The 15444-nt window shown below is 36.0% G+C and overlaps 1 protein-coding gene across 6 annotated transcripts; it reads left to right on the top strand.

Moving 5' to 3' along the window:
* Positions 1 to 389: 389 nt before the first annotated feature.
* LOC113047818 (tetraspanin-11-like) lies at positions 390 to 14597 on the top strand. Of its 6 annotated transcripts, none has more exons than XM_026209136.1 (8): positions 390 to 477; positions 2232 to 2423; positions 4024 to 4098; positions 4293 to 4397; positions 4736 to 4894; positions 5492 to 5578; positions 9734 to 9858; positions 13043 to 14597. In XM_026209136.1, the coding sequence occupies exons 1-7, from the start codon at positions 391 to 393 to the stop codon at positions 9809 to 9811; spliced, it is 783 nt and encodes a 260-aa protein (XP_026064921.1). In that variant the 5' UTR covers position 390; the 3' UTR covers positions 9812 to 9858; positions 13043 to 14597. The 6 variants fall into 6 exon arrangements, with proteins under 6 accessions (XP_026064921.1, XP_026064922.1, XP_026064923.1 ...); XM_026209137.1 differs by lacking the exon at positions 13043 to 14597 and adding an exon at positions 10190 to 10301; XM_026209138.1 differs by lacking the exon at positions 9734 to 9858.
* The last annotated feature ends 847 nt before the right edge of the window (positions 14598 to 15444 follow it).

Genomic DNA, 15444 nt, shown 5'->3' with positions numbered 1-15444 from the left:
CTGTACTAAATCCTTATTCCAAATTTAAAGTTCTGCATTTGGAGTCTATCACCATGATAACTAATATGTATTCACTGCTCAATACAAGTATATTGAAAAAGCACTCTGTGTGATTACTACTGACACACAGCCTACAGGCCCTGAGACGTGAGCGTGTCATCTGTCTGTGGCAGAAACCCATGGGCCACAGCTGTTAATTAACATGTCATAGAAAAGAACAGTGTTTGACTGCCATCTCTCCAAAAGCCTGTTTATGCTCCTGCCAACCTCCTCTTCTTTGTCCTTTTCCCATTTTGTCTCATAAATACGCAAAGTGTGAACAACCACCGCTTCATGAGAACATCTTTTCTTTAGCACTTCTTTTTTTCTCTCTTCTCACTAACAGGAGAGATGGGCAGCTTGTATAAGGATGAGCAGGACAACTGGATCACAGTGTGTCTCAAGTACCTCCTCTTCGTTTTTAACTTCCTGTTCTGGGTGAGTCTTAGATGCAAAAATTTAAATTTGCTGAAAATTTACTCCACCTCAGCTTTACTTTTAGCCTTACATCACTTGCTCACCAGTGGATCCTCTGCAGTGAATGGGTGCCGTCAGAATGCGAGTCCAAACAGTTGATCAAAACATCACAATAATCAACAAGAAATCCACATGACTCCAGTCTATCAGTTAACTTACTATGAAGTGAAAATACATTTTTAAAGTATTTTAACTTCAAACTATTCCTTTATTCATAAAAGTTGTTTTGTCTGAATAAAGAGAGAAATATGCACAGATCACGCACCATTTACAAGTGAAAAAAGTCCAAAACAGTTCTGAACTAATATTTGGATCTGAGAGGACAACATGGGATTGACTTCTTCACTTTTTCATTAATACGGATTATGGAAACCTGTTTTGAAGCAACAGTTTAGTTAAAAGGTTGATTTTAAGCAGTTATTTCACTTTGATGTGCATGAAATTATGTTTGGAGAACATTTCCATCTTCTGTTTTATGCACCATTCCTATGAAATATCAGAGGCAGTGAGAGACACAAGACAAAGTGTAGGAAGAAAAAGTGTATATGTGAATGTAAAAGCGTGATATTCATAACTTAAATTTGAGTTTTGTCCCATCATCTCCTTTTTCTCGTTCTCTTCCCACCCACCTGTGTATTAGCTCAACAAGTACAGTTCCCTCTGGAGTTGAGTGTGTTTTCTAAGTTGATCCGAGTGGAGAAAGACAAACCTGCTGTCTGAGCAAAAGCATTTCTTAATATGAAGCATTATTTAATTAAATATATCTTTATGATTACATCTCTACTACAGTTTCAGACAGATGGATTTCCATAAATCCTAGACAAAAAAAAAAAATAGAGGGAGAGACAGAGAGATCCAGGAAATGATTCAGAAACCAAACTTTCAACCAGAATGCATAACCCCGTGCATTAATCGACTTACTTAAACAGATAGTCCATCCAAGTCTGTATGACTGACTTTCTTCTGTGGAACACAAACAGAAAAATTCTGAATATTGTACTGTATTGTACTTTTTTAATGCTGTTAAAATGCTTCAAAGTTAAAAAAGGACAAAGAAGCATAATAAAAGTATCATAAAAGTGGTCCATATGAATTTCAGTCTGTATTTCACACTCAGTCCTCATTATATTCACCTTTTGTGCTGCATGGGAAAAAGATTAATGCAAGTTTGAATTGTCATGGGTGAGTAGTAATGACTCATTTTTATTTTTGAGTTTTTCTATAAAGCTTAACCTTTATAGAATAACTTAATATATATTCAGTATATACTCGAGTGATTCATTCAATACAGAGTTTTTATAAAGGAATTTTCTCCTCAAATGCTAAGTCCTCACTGTGTCAGGTATGCAAGCAGCTCAGGGAGCATTAAAGAGTCTCTGGGATAGCTAGTGTTTAAGTTTGGCACTGGAGATTATCATGGAAAGTGTTGAAGGGAGGAGCCTTGTTGGATTTTCCTCAGTTTCCGACTTGGATAGATCTGAGAAAGAGATAAATGAGTGTGTATGCATATAGATTATTGAGGTCTTTACTCTGCTGCTGCACCACACAGGTGGATCATTGACTTGTGCTGAAATCTCAGGGTGAGGGAATGATTATTTGAGTTGGTTAAATAATGACAACCCTGTCAAACTATGAAATAACTGTTGATCATTTGAAACTTTTTTGTGCATTAGAAGAAACATTCTGATATGCTGAGATGTATTTTTGTCTTTCAGATGGGTGGTGGGGTGGTGATGGGTGTCGGGATCTGGACGCTGGTTGATAAAGGAGAGTACCTGAGCCTGCTGGCCTCCAGTACATTCGCCGTGTCCGCCTACATCCTGATCCTGGCAGGAGGGCTGGTGATGGTCACGGGGTTCTTGGGCTGCTGCGCTGTCATACGTGAGCAGAGGAGCTGTCTGTCCACGGTGAGGGGATGGAGATGAATGAGAGGACATCATGTTATCAGTTGCACCAATTTATCCATTATCCAACCGCTAATTGCTTTAGATCCCGGCCTCTTTTCATTCACCTCTGTTATTGTCACTTGTTAGTCGAGGTGGGTGGCTCTTAGTGTCCATAGACAAAGCTGGCTCCATGGCAGCTGTGACAAATGAGCTGACAGGCATCTGCTTTCTCTCCATTTTATTACATTTTTTTAAAGATAGTACCTTGTGTTTGTTCGAAAGAGAGAAAGAGACAACAAGGTTGTGACTGCCACTGCAGCAGTGCTATTTATAGCCCACTCTCACTCAGATGTATGAATCTACTGAGGAGCGCCACCTCGCTACAAATTAGTCATGAGGACACTGCTTTGCTGGTCTGATCTGAGTGCATTGCATTCTGGGAAAAACATGCATGCATGAATGTCCACACGAGACCGCTGCTGTTGAGGTTAACAGCAGTTTAGTGCACTGTTTTGTTTGAATAACCTTGAGTCGGTTTATTTAATTTGCTTCACTGCTCGTGTTGGTGTTTATATAAATTACATTGGGCTTCCTGTCCTTTCTTTTGACATCTAAATGAGAATTGCAGCATGTATGGATTTGTTTGTTTGCTCTCATTTATTCTTCTCTCACACATACACTTTGTCTTTTCAGTTTAACTTCACTACTCCCTTTGCAATTCAAATAAAATGTGGAGTGTTCTTAGAAAGACATGGAGAGTTTGAGTTATGTATATTCTTGAAATGGTGTTTCTTGGATGGCTTGTTTTCAGTTATGCCACAAGAAATATTTTCCTGAAAACGTTTTCAAAGGCAGATTCGGGGTTGTTATCACCCACTCTCTCTCCCCCACAATAAACTATGACGGCTTATTCAGTTCATTTATTGTTTCATTTTCCTCTGAGGAAAATGTCACTGTGTCTTTTATTTTCATTTGTCAGGCATCTCCACCTCTGCCTGCTCTGAGCAAAACATTTCTTAGAAACCAGTTGTATTTATTTTATCCCTATGACAGGGATTTTGAAGCTTTTTGAATGTTGTTTGTTGATGCGTGAATAAACAACCTTGTTGTAATATAGTTTCCTATAGAGGAACGCCATTTAAAACTATGCTTCATAAGGACAAAGGCATATGAAACTAATTAAGAACAAATTTTTTCATTTTCTGAACAAAATATTTTTTAGTTACTGTGGTTGTGACTGTGATTAGTTCAATAGTTAATTAATTAAATGAAATCTAAAATAGCTTAAATTTAATTATATTGTTTTGTATTGTATTGTTTTGATACTTTAATAGATTTCTGTTTGTTTGTTTGTTTGTTTGCATGTTTGTTTGTTTATTTGCCCTTTTTTTAGCAGTTCTGTTTTTATATCAGATAATTTTTTCATTTATTACATTTTTAGTTTTATGGAACATCCCCTTGACATTTATGACTTTATATATAATCAGTATAACAGGAAACAGCATTTTTAAATTCGTATAGCGTATCAAGAGTGGCAATCGTTACTATTTCAATAAATTCAAATTCAATGACTGGATTTCATGATGTTTCCTGACAAAGATGTTCTATCATTTGTCTACAGTACTTCTCCTGTCTTCTTCTGATCTTTCTAATTGAGCTGGTGGCTGGTGTTCTGGCCTACGTTTATTATCAGTCGGTGAGTGAACTTCTAGACACACTCTATATTACTACAAAACAAAGATCTAAAGAACCAACTCCAATTTGCTTTTCATGATGGATGTAGTTGTAGGACCATACACTACTGGCATTTGACAGATGACACTGCATACTGCTCATTCTCTATCTTTTTCATCATTTCTCTCTGTCTTTCTCATCTCCTATCTCTCCCAGCTGAGTGAAGAGCTGAAGCAGCACTTGAGCAAGACAATGACAGAGAACTATGCCAAACCTGGAAAAGAGAGCATCACACATTCTGTGGACAGACTACAGCAGGATGTGAGAAATGCCAAATCCCAGAATGCTACTGGGCCTTTTCAACTCACCTTTTTGATGTACACACAAATATCAGAATCAGTATATTGAACATTTTATTTAATTAGATTAGAGAGAAAAACAAGAGTATATGGGTAGGGCAAATTATTTTTAAATTGGATTAGAGTTTTTTGTGAGATGGTAATGGAACATGAGTGATTCTAATCACACAAGCTACTACCTCTAAACATCATGTAAAATCACTACTGTGAAAGAAAATAATGCAGAAATATAAGCACCCCATACCAGACCACTCTGCATGCTGATCCTAATTAATCCCATAACTCCATAACATCTTTTAGTTCAAGTGCTGCGGGAGCAACAACTCCTTTGACTGGACACACAGCGTGTACATCATGTCCCTGGAAGCGGAGAAAAGATTGGTCCCTGACAGCTGCTGTAAGACCATCACCCATCAGTGTGGAAAGAGAGACCACCCCTCAAACATCTACAAGGTGGAGGTGGGTCAGAGACTGTTAACCTCAAATCAACCCCCACACCCAACATTTATGCAACATGTGTCTATTCATCTTTACTTAACTTGCTTTACAAAACACAGAAATCCAAGTACACTAAAGGGACTTTGTTAATGTACTGTTGTAGTATGGGGGGTACAGACAAAGCCACCACAGACTCTGATGCTTCCTCGTTGCCTGTGTTTAGACTAAGAAAGCACAGCAGTGAGCAAAGCAGGCGTGACTGGTAACATATACGAGCTTGAAGTGTGAGGTAACACTACAGTTAATGGCTGCCAAGCTCTCTGTATTCTGTATTCTTGGGAACCATCCGCTGGTGTGATAAATAATACAAGAAGACACTGGTTTTACTGGCCTCTAGTGGGCCATTAGTTTTCTTCTTAACGTGGTCTGTTGAGGCTGTACCCACGATACTATTGCGTGAATCATGCAATACAAAAATCACCCATATAGCTGTAACTCTTCATCAGTCTGCAAAATAAATCCGTTTACTCATTCACAACTGGGCATTGACACTGAAAAGAAAAGATCATGATCTACACATTATTCTGAAGTAGTTAACGGTGCTGTGGTCTCTTACAGGGCGGCTGTATCACTAAACTAGAGCAGTTTCTGGCAGATCACTTGCTCATTATTGGTGCTGTGGGAATAGGCGTGGCCTGTCTACAGGTAAGCCCCGCCCTCCTCAGGTATACTGTGCAATTAAAGGGATAGTTCACACAAGCTGAATCTGCAGTAGTCATTACGCCAGTCTTCAGTGTGACATGATCTTTCAGAAATCATTCTAATATGCTGATTTGCTGCTTGCAAAGAGTTGTTTTGATTAAATTTGAAAAAGAAGATTGTTATTGCCTTAACTGTCACTTTTGGGTCAATTTAATATGTCTTTGCTGGATAAAATTATTTAGTTCTTTTAAAAAATAAATAGTGACCTCAAATATATGCATATTTATATACAGTATAAAGTATTATTTATTTATTGTATACTTTGAGTTGAACTCAACATGTACTGTACAACCTACATACTTTACAATATATTTTTTACGTTTATGCCAAATTACTATGAAGTACATCTCAGAGAAACAGTAGAAACAAAGGATCATTAAGTTCTTCTGATGTGGTTCAATAACATGAAAGCCTTCACTAAAATAGCTGATGCAATGACCTGCGGGCAATCATTTAATGGACTCTGTTTTTGCCCCTGACCGTTAATGCACACGGTAGTCTCGCAGAGCACTGCCCGCTGGGTAAAAATAGGTGGAGACCTCATACAGGTTTGAGAAAATGAATGAAAGAGAGATAAAGAGCTCTTAGCTTTAAGTGCAGATCTCACAGTGTGAGTGCTGAGTTCACTGCAGGGTGGAGAGGCCCATTGATCTGTTTCCTTTGAATAAACTCTGTATATAAACACCACTGAAATGTGACTCTAGCTCTGACCTCATATTGATTTTCTGAGCCGGGAGGGATATATAATGAGCAGAGATTTATCTTTTAAGAACTTTATCCCATTTATTGTCGTTTTAGTGGATAGTGGTGGTTTTTATGTGCTGTACAGAAGTCTTTTTTTCTCACTATTCAACATGTTTTTTTCTCAAAATTACTATGTAGTACTGTATGTTAGTCCCATATATTTGGTCAAATTGGTTTAATAAATTCCCCAAAGTCAGTTGAATTAACAGTCAACTGAACTTCTTTTTTTGTGAGAAGATTTAAGTAGATGCATAAAACTGTAACTACTGTATAAATATGTCAGGATTTCAACATATGCAGCATTAATGCAACGTTTCCAGCATCAGGGTCTCAGCTGATGGTCATGTGATCATTTCGTCCAGGAGATGTGAAGCTCTGGAGTGATTAGGTGACTAAAAATAAATCCTGTGTTGACTTTAATGTAGGGATGTCAAATTTCGATTATTTCCATGATCGATCGTCGTTTAAATTAACGATCAATTAATCGATTAATCGTTAACCATAATACTGCAAAATGCGTCTATTGTAGGCACGCAGTCAGCGGTATGACAGGATGTGCAAAAGCCACACACACACACAAAACGCTTTCTCACTTGAATTAAAGAGGTTTTAGTCTGAATAAAATGCTAGTAGCAGGATTATAAAATGAATAGATGCGATTATGATCATTTGATAAAATGAAGCGCGCCATACTTTTGAGGTCATTTTACTTTGTTGACAGTTTCCAATCCCGCACGGAGAACGCTGAACGCGCCTCTTTAAATGGTTTTGTGGTGCTCGTTGTTGTATTTTAAAGCACAATTGCAATGTTTTCAACTGACATTATTGTATAAAATTATCCGAAATGTGGAGCGCGTGTGACTGCGCTGCACATTAAGTGAACTACATCGGCGCTGCTGCACCAAAACACAGTTGCTCACATTAATTTGATCCTGCTGGATTCGGTCCTAGAAAATGTCAGATTTTTAAAAATCCGGCATACAGCACATTAGATCGTGACAGTGCATGCGTGCAGACGAGGATGAGCGAGCGCGGCTTTGGCTAGATTTATTTGGAGGTTATTGCTCATGTCTCATTCGGCAAAAATCGAAATGTTTCCATATTCGCAATGTATTTGAATGTTAAACTATTATTTATAATGTAAACTAGGCTTGTACTTAACACGCATTCGCATATAGACGGAAAAGATGATCCTCTGAGCAAAAACGTCCTTGGCATAACAGCAGAGTGGACCGGTATACTACTGTCTATTTAAACTGACCAGTGTAACCTTTTAATGTTTAGTTGACATTTTATTTTGATAATGAACAGACTGCGATGTAAGTTTGAATCGCTAGAATATACGTGTGCAGCAGGCTTCGGGGCGATCGAAACAGCTGAGACATTAAAAAATATATATATTTTCCGCAAAAGTGTTTACTTTCATTTGTGCACACTCACAATAAAAACAGAAGATTTGTGCTCTTGTAAAATAAAGCAAACAAACAGAATGCGTTGTCATCCTTTTTTTTTTTTTTGTGAACTTATGGAGCGCCCACACTTCTGTTTTAAATCCGTTAATCTTAATTAGCCTATTTAAGTCGGATATATTTCGCATAGCCTATTTAAAAAAAAAAAACATGAAAACAAATTGTTATTTTTATGTTGGGCCTATTACTTAGTAGGCTATAAATTTTCTTTAAAACTTCCCATTTTGTCCCAGGGCTTAGAACCTGTGCCCTAGTCAGGTCCATGCAGAAACTTGTGAACGATGCTCGGCGTCACCGTTTAGTGACAGCAGTGATAGCTCCAGGAATGTGTCGGTCACAGCGCCTATTAATCGCTGTTTTGAATCCAGCAATTATTTATTTAGAAATAATAAGATCTGATTATGACAAGTGTGGTATAAAAGCTTTGTTTATTAGAGGAATAATAGGTTAACTGGAAAATGTTAGATCGCGACCATGCTTTTGGACCCCATAGTCTTCATTTACGCGGCTTTGTTCTGGTTTGCCGGTTGGTCACGAATTTCCACAAATTCAGTATATTTAGGCATTGTTTCTTTTCATAAATCTTCATCGTCTAACCCTCTAATTTCCCAGGTTTATTTTATTATCTTTCGATTTTAATAACTGTTTTCGCATCTCTTACTGTGGTAAACATGGGAAGGGAAATTAAAGATTTCATGAATTAAGAATTCGTTCGATTTATTAATTTGTTCCCTTATTTCACTTAAATCATGGGTTATTTAGGGAACAAAATTAATGAAACATGGACAATTGCCACATTAATAATTCGTAGGAATGAATTAACAAGTTGTAGGAATGAATAGACTACCTGTCCTGTCACTGTGTCCCGCAGCCCTGCAAAGTGCACGATATAAAACAGTCATCTGATGAAATGATTAGTAACTACATTTCTATTGCATTTAATGTTGAAGAACTTTTATGTTGTTTCTATTTTAATGTACTTTAAAGTTTAAATCACACTAAAAGCTTAATTTGTACATTGTGAATGAATGATGATGCTTTTATATATCGTCACCGTCACTCACAGCCGCTCGCACGTGTTGAGTGCGCATGAGCCGCAGCCCAACATTGAATCGGTTAACCGACCATCGATAGCCTTAATCGATTGCATCTCTTATCGACAATTAATCGATCATCGATTAATCGTTGACATCCCTACTTTAATGTAATGATTTTACTGTAAAAAGCCACAATGTAGCTTGAAGTGGCTCTCTAGAGGGAGCGCTAATTGAATTGATCGTTCATTATGGCTGTAAATACAGTGCTGCTCTGCAGGGGTCTAGAGCATTGGTTCACATTCAGAACATACTGTTAAACATAATATTGCTTGGTTTTATATTTTCTGTGTAATCGCAGGAGTGTATCTATGAAGAAACGAGTTAAAAACTGTAATTATCGCTTTAAGTTAATATCACATAAATCAATATCTATAAATGCATAAATTAATTCTGCAATTAGATTTTAGTCTAAATTAGTCTTAATTAGGGTGATTAGCATTTAATTGACAATAAATACAACTAATACAAAAATAGAAAACACAATGAATTATGTTACAGAGTTAAAGAATAAAGCAGCTTTAAATGTAATATTTCACTTCAGAAAAGGAAATCTGTGCAAACAAATTTATTTTCTATTTCCCTGCTGTAAAAATGTGATAATGTATCAACACTTTGTCTTTCCTTGAACATATTTTTCTCAGATTGTCTTATTGTCATAATGTTTGTCTTCAATTATCTGTGTCTCTGTTTTGTCTTTGTTTTGTTTGTCTTTGTCTCTCTCTCTCATTATTTTTGGTGTTATCTTTCTTATCTGTTTTGGTGTGTGTGTGTGTGTGTGTGTCATTTAGCTGGTAGGAGCAGTGTTGACTGCCTGCTTTATTTATCTCCTTTATAAAGAAGAGGAAGAAGACTTTTCTGATGTTTGACTGGCTAATGCCAATGTTTGATTCCTGAAGCTCTATGTGTTGAGAAGGTTGGCCATTTGAGTTTGTGCTTGTGTCTGTGCATGTGTGCATATCCATGTGCCTTGTTCCTGTCACTTCATGTCCACCTTATGCTTTCGGTATGACTTATGTGTATGTGTTGGCATGAAACAGTCAGTTTTACACTACACATGCTGAATGCTGCATGGCAAAAAAAAGAACAAAAACTCACAACTAATTGAACCAAATATCATTTTATCATGTTAAACTTTTGTATTTTGAGACAAAAATTGTTTCATAACAGAATAAGGCAATTAATTGAATCGTAATTTTTTGAGAATAAGTATCGACAGTTTACCTGATATAACCTTTTACCTGCAGCCTGCTGTGGGACTCCCAGTGTGTCTGATCTATTTCAGGCCTCTCTCTTCCTGCCTATTGTATCGCTATCTCTGGACCTAGACCGCTGGAAAGAAGAGCTTTCAAAGGTGTCAACATATCTGCTCAGAAAAAAAGACTGTTTGTCCCTGGCTTTTTGTGAAGGTCTGCTGATTGCGTATAAGTCTCATCTCTCGGTTTGTTGTTGTTGTGCAGTTAATCCCACTTTCATTTGGTTTTATTGTCCTCTGGAGTAGCATTTGAAGTGCTGGCAGACAGCAGTATTACTGCTTCTCACTCAGTGCTTTATGACATGGAAGACAATTCCGTGAAAAGAACATGCTTTTTAAATGTGAAAATGAAAAATTGACACAAAGGAAGGTATTCTGTAAATTTTCTAAGATGCTATTTTCCTTGCACGGAAATGAATGAGGTTTTGAAATGAATGAAGTTCCAAAAATGACAAAAAAAAGAGGCATAAAGCACTAGAAAATTGTCTTTTGGTGCACTATATTCTACATTTGCTAATGAGAGATGACATATTTGTGTTTAAATAATTCTTTACGACAAATTTACGCAAAGTTTGGGGTCAGGAAGCTATTTGAAAATTATTTTAAATTAACATTATATTTTAGAATATTACTGTTTTACTGTGTTTTGACCAAATAAATGCAGTCTTGGTGAGTATAAGGTGAGTATAATTTATGTTATTAAACACTCGAAATGGGATTTCCAAGATATATTTGCACCAGGTTTGGTCCAGCTGACATCAGATATCACTGGTTCTTGTAATTTCCTGATTGCAAAACTGTTCATTTTTATTAGCCCTCAGGCGCAAATAAGAGTATTCCTTTCCGTTTTCATTGTATTGAAAAGAGCAGCTTTGACATTCTGTAAAATATCTTCAAAAGGAGGAATAACATAAGGGTTAAGAATGTTGTTTGAGTTTGCAAATTAGAAAAGATGAAAAATCTATACTAAATCTACACTTTGTATACAAATATATATTATAATATATTTAGGTTTTGTTCACATTCTGATTTAAGCTAAATAATGCCGCTCAGTTATAACATAAAGCAAGCTTTATGAACTAAGATCGGAATGTACCCCATTTTTAGTCCATAAACGACTGTGACACATATTTTACAGTTCCCATTCTGAGGTTCATTTGAAACCTCTAAAAACACTCATAAACTAGAGATCCTTATTGGTATGTGCCATGAATACTCATTTGTCCAATAGATAACTACAGATTAACCAATTTATAGTTTATGGTTTTCCCATAATTGTAAAACATTATTAAGGCAGGCAAATACTTGAGTTGAGCTGCACTTCCAGCTCTGGTTTATTTGTGTGTTTGTGGGTAGGTTGAGGCTCCTTCATTCTTGTAGAAATGATCGCCCACCAAGAGCCCTCCTAGGACCTAGCTTCCGATTTGTCTTTAGCATTTTCCAGAGGGAGAGGGGAAAAATATAGCATGGCTGCATACTGAAACACTCTGTATTTTTAGATTATGTTTTGTAACATGTAGACTAAGTTTGTAAAGGTTTGGGAAGATTCTTATATTTTTATCTCCTATTTATTTTTAAGTTGTTTTTCCCAGGATTACAGCTTGAAGAATATCTCAGGATTTTTTTTTTTTATGCTATCACAAAAATATGTACCTCTCTCATAAGAAATTACCAATGTGAATCTCAAAATTGTTGCTATGAATTATTCTACCATCATGGCAATATTTAAAAGTGACTTGCCATTCTGAAATATAGAAATGTGTAAATTAATGTTAATGCTCTTTTCATTATGTTAGTTATCACTGATCTGACTCTCCCTGAACGTTATAGCCTTATACAAACACGTGCACACACACACACACACTACCGGCTGCCTTACACCTTGGTTTCCATAGTAGCTCAACACCGCTTCCCTCTTCCTACGAGCCTTTTATGAAGAGTGTTTCAACATTTGCCACAAGCCTTTTAAAATATCAGTGCTTTTAAAGGAATGGCTAACCCAAAATGAAAAAAATTACACACCCTCAGGTCATTCAAGAAGTATAAGAGTTTGTATCTTCATCAGAACAGATTTGTAGAAATTTTGCTCACCAGTGGATCCAATGCAGTGAATGGGTGCCACCAAAATGGGAGTGCAAACAGCTGAATAAAGCATCACAATAATCCTCAAGTATTCCACACGACTCAGGTCCATCAATTAACATCTTGTGAATTGAAAAGCTGTGTGTTTGTAATAAACAAATACAAATAAAAATAAAATTTGAGTCCTCTATCTAATATTGTTTTGCCAGTGAAAAATCATATTTTCTGAATTATGAGAGAAATATGCACAGATCAAGCAGAAAAATATTCCAAAACATTAATTGGTTTACTGGAGATGTGGATTATTGTGATTTTTTTTTTTTTTTTTTATCAGCTGTTTGGACTCCCATTATGACGGCACCCATTCACTGCTGACGATCCATTGGTGAGAAAGAAATGCAATGCTAAATTTCTTCAAATCTGTTGAGCTAAAGACACAAACTCGGATGGCCTGAGGGTGAGAACATTTTCAGCAAATTAACATTTTGGCATGAACTATTCCTTGGACATCTTAATTGAAAAAAAAAAGAGCTAAATCTCAAGATTTTTCCATTATCCATGCTGACATTGTTGGAGCTCTTTTTATGGAATGTTTTGCTGCCTGATGCCTGCCAGTATCATAAGTTATTATCCATATTTGACCAGACAGATGTCCACCAGACATGAAAATGTAGCTGATGGCCATCTTATCTAGTCAAATGCAATATAAAATCCAATCTTTACCATGTTACTTTGATAATTTTCTATCATATGTGTGTTTCAGATTTGTGGAATGGTGTTCACCTGTTGCCTGCACAGGCGAATTAAACTTGACCCGTACTGATGGCTCAGAAATGTTATATGCCGTTCCTGACACTCAAACGCACAGCCTTACTACCATTTCCATTTTAAACTGCATGACCAAACCATTTACATTGATATAAGGGCTTTATTATCTTTCATAGGCTACATTTTTAGACAAATGTTGCTATTTTTAATAAATCCTCATGATCCTAATAGTCTTGAAGGATATGGGATATTATTATCATTTAGATGTCAAGGAATTGGTCAGAAAAAAAAACTCTTAATTTTCACTTTTAAGTAAATTGTAATATATCAGAGTATTTTTTATTAACCACATATTTGCTTTGATTCACTCATATTTAATGTATGTAATGTGCTGCTTAATCTTAAACAGGTGTGGGAACCTGCTTATAGGCACAAAACACACTAGACCAACGTCAAGACCATGTACCGTATTATTATTATACAGTATGTTCATAAAATGTGTTTGAAGCTTGTAGAAATATCACTGTTTAGCATGTTTCAGGTATTCATATTCTGGGAAGAAATGCCATTATGTCAACTGTATCATATACACTGAGAAAAAACAATGAAACTATTTTCATTCAGAAATTCATGTCATTTTGGCAAAATAATGACAAAAATAACAAGTGACACATTGACTTAAACATTACATTTTGAAGTAAAAAGACTGATATCATGTTTTCTTGTATTTTCTTGTTATTTTCTTACTCCAATAATCATTTTATTTATTTAGCCTACACTATTTTTTTGCAGTGTAGTAATTATTATCATGGCATTACAGTAAACAAGTGTCTTTTTAATCTGTGAATCTCTTTAGTAGTTATTCCTAAATTATATATCAACTTGTAATGTAAATTCTGCCAGTTGTTACACTTTGTGCTAAAAATCATTAACAAAAAAGATGAAGCTGCTTTTTGAGCCTGAATGATTTCTCTAAATGATGGATTGGCTGAATGTTATGCTTATCTTATAAGATATTTTATTGAATCAATAAACTCTCATTTATGGTCATGTTATGAAATGTTCAGCTGATTGAAGGAGAAGAATGAGCACCATTTCATTGCAACACACCAGTCACAGCTGCAAAATCTTAATATAGTTGCCACAGCAACGTCAGCCTTATTGAAATTCAATGTCATTTGGGGAATAAATGGTTAGGAGAAATACATTCTTGTTTTTTATTGTGCTGATTACTGTCCAACTGAAATCCAACAGCTTTATGCTAATGTTAGTAAAGCCATTGAGCAAATAAACAGTCTCCCATCAGAGCTGCACCTAAGTCTTTAAAATATGAATATAACAATCTTGTTATAGTTTATATAATAGATGCAATCTTCCATTTGAATTTTGTGTTTGTAGATGGAATGTGCATGTATTTTCATAAAGAATTCACTTCATAAACTATTTTCCTAAGACTTTTTGTGGGTAGGAGAGTTTTATCTGGAACAGCTACAGTATATGCTTATTCTGTTTTTTAAAAATCTATTTCAAATAAACTTATTTTGTTGACATATTCCGGTTGGCTGCTTGTACTGACATACTTTAGCCAGTAGATGGAGACAAACACAAATGAATAAGCTTGCTTCAAGGACAAGAACTCACTTTAAATTGAAAATCCAAACGACTCTCATGTGCTTTATTTTGGAAAAAGACCCACTGAGATGCAACCACTAATATCCGGATAATAACTTTCATATCCGGATAATATCCAGATCCAGAATGTCTTTATATTTGACCACATAAATTTGTCTCTGTTTTCTGTCTCTTGTCAGATAAAATCTGATCTGTAATGCTTTTCCCTTGTCCCAAAAAAATACGGGCAAGCTAATTTCCTGGTTGCTTTTTGTGATGATGCCATAAAATGTCATTGTTATATGGTTTTGTGTGCATAAGAACAAGACTTTGAGTTTTTTTTTTTTTTTTTTTTTTGCAGTCTTGTGGTTTTTTAGTTTTAAGCTTGAGCTGGCATTGCAGCCTCACGCATTTCTAACTGTTCTGTCATCAATTATAAGTAAGTTACTGACAAATTCAATTAGGGTGGTGTAATCATGACTTATGCAACTTGAATAAGCAGATGTTTTCAGCTCACTCACATGCACAATGTGTTTTAAAGCACATCTCAGTGTACTTTGCGCAATATTATTGCAATGCATAGATGCCGTTACACTGCAGGGCATCCATCTGATCAGGCCCATAAAGTGGGTTGATCTGGCCAAAATTCGACTCTGCTCCTGTCATTTCCACAGGAAACTGTGAAAAACTGAGTAAAGCATATGAGCGAGTCCAACACTCCCCACACCCCACACTACCCCTGTTTAACATTACCAACAAGTGAGAGTGAATGAAAGACAGCTGGTG

This window comes from Carassius auratus, chromosome 29, assembly GCF_003368295.1.
Source record: "Carassius auratus strain Wakin chromosome 29, ASM336829v1, whole genome shotgun sequence".
Lineage (NCBI taxonomy): Eukaryota > Metazoa > Chordata > Actinopteri > Cypriniformes > Cyprinidae > Carassius > Carassius auratus.
The sequence above is the reverse complement of the archived record's forward strand: the minus strand, read 5'-3'. Positions and strand labels throughout refer to the sequence as shown.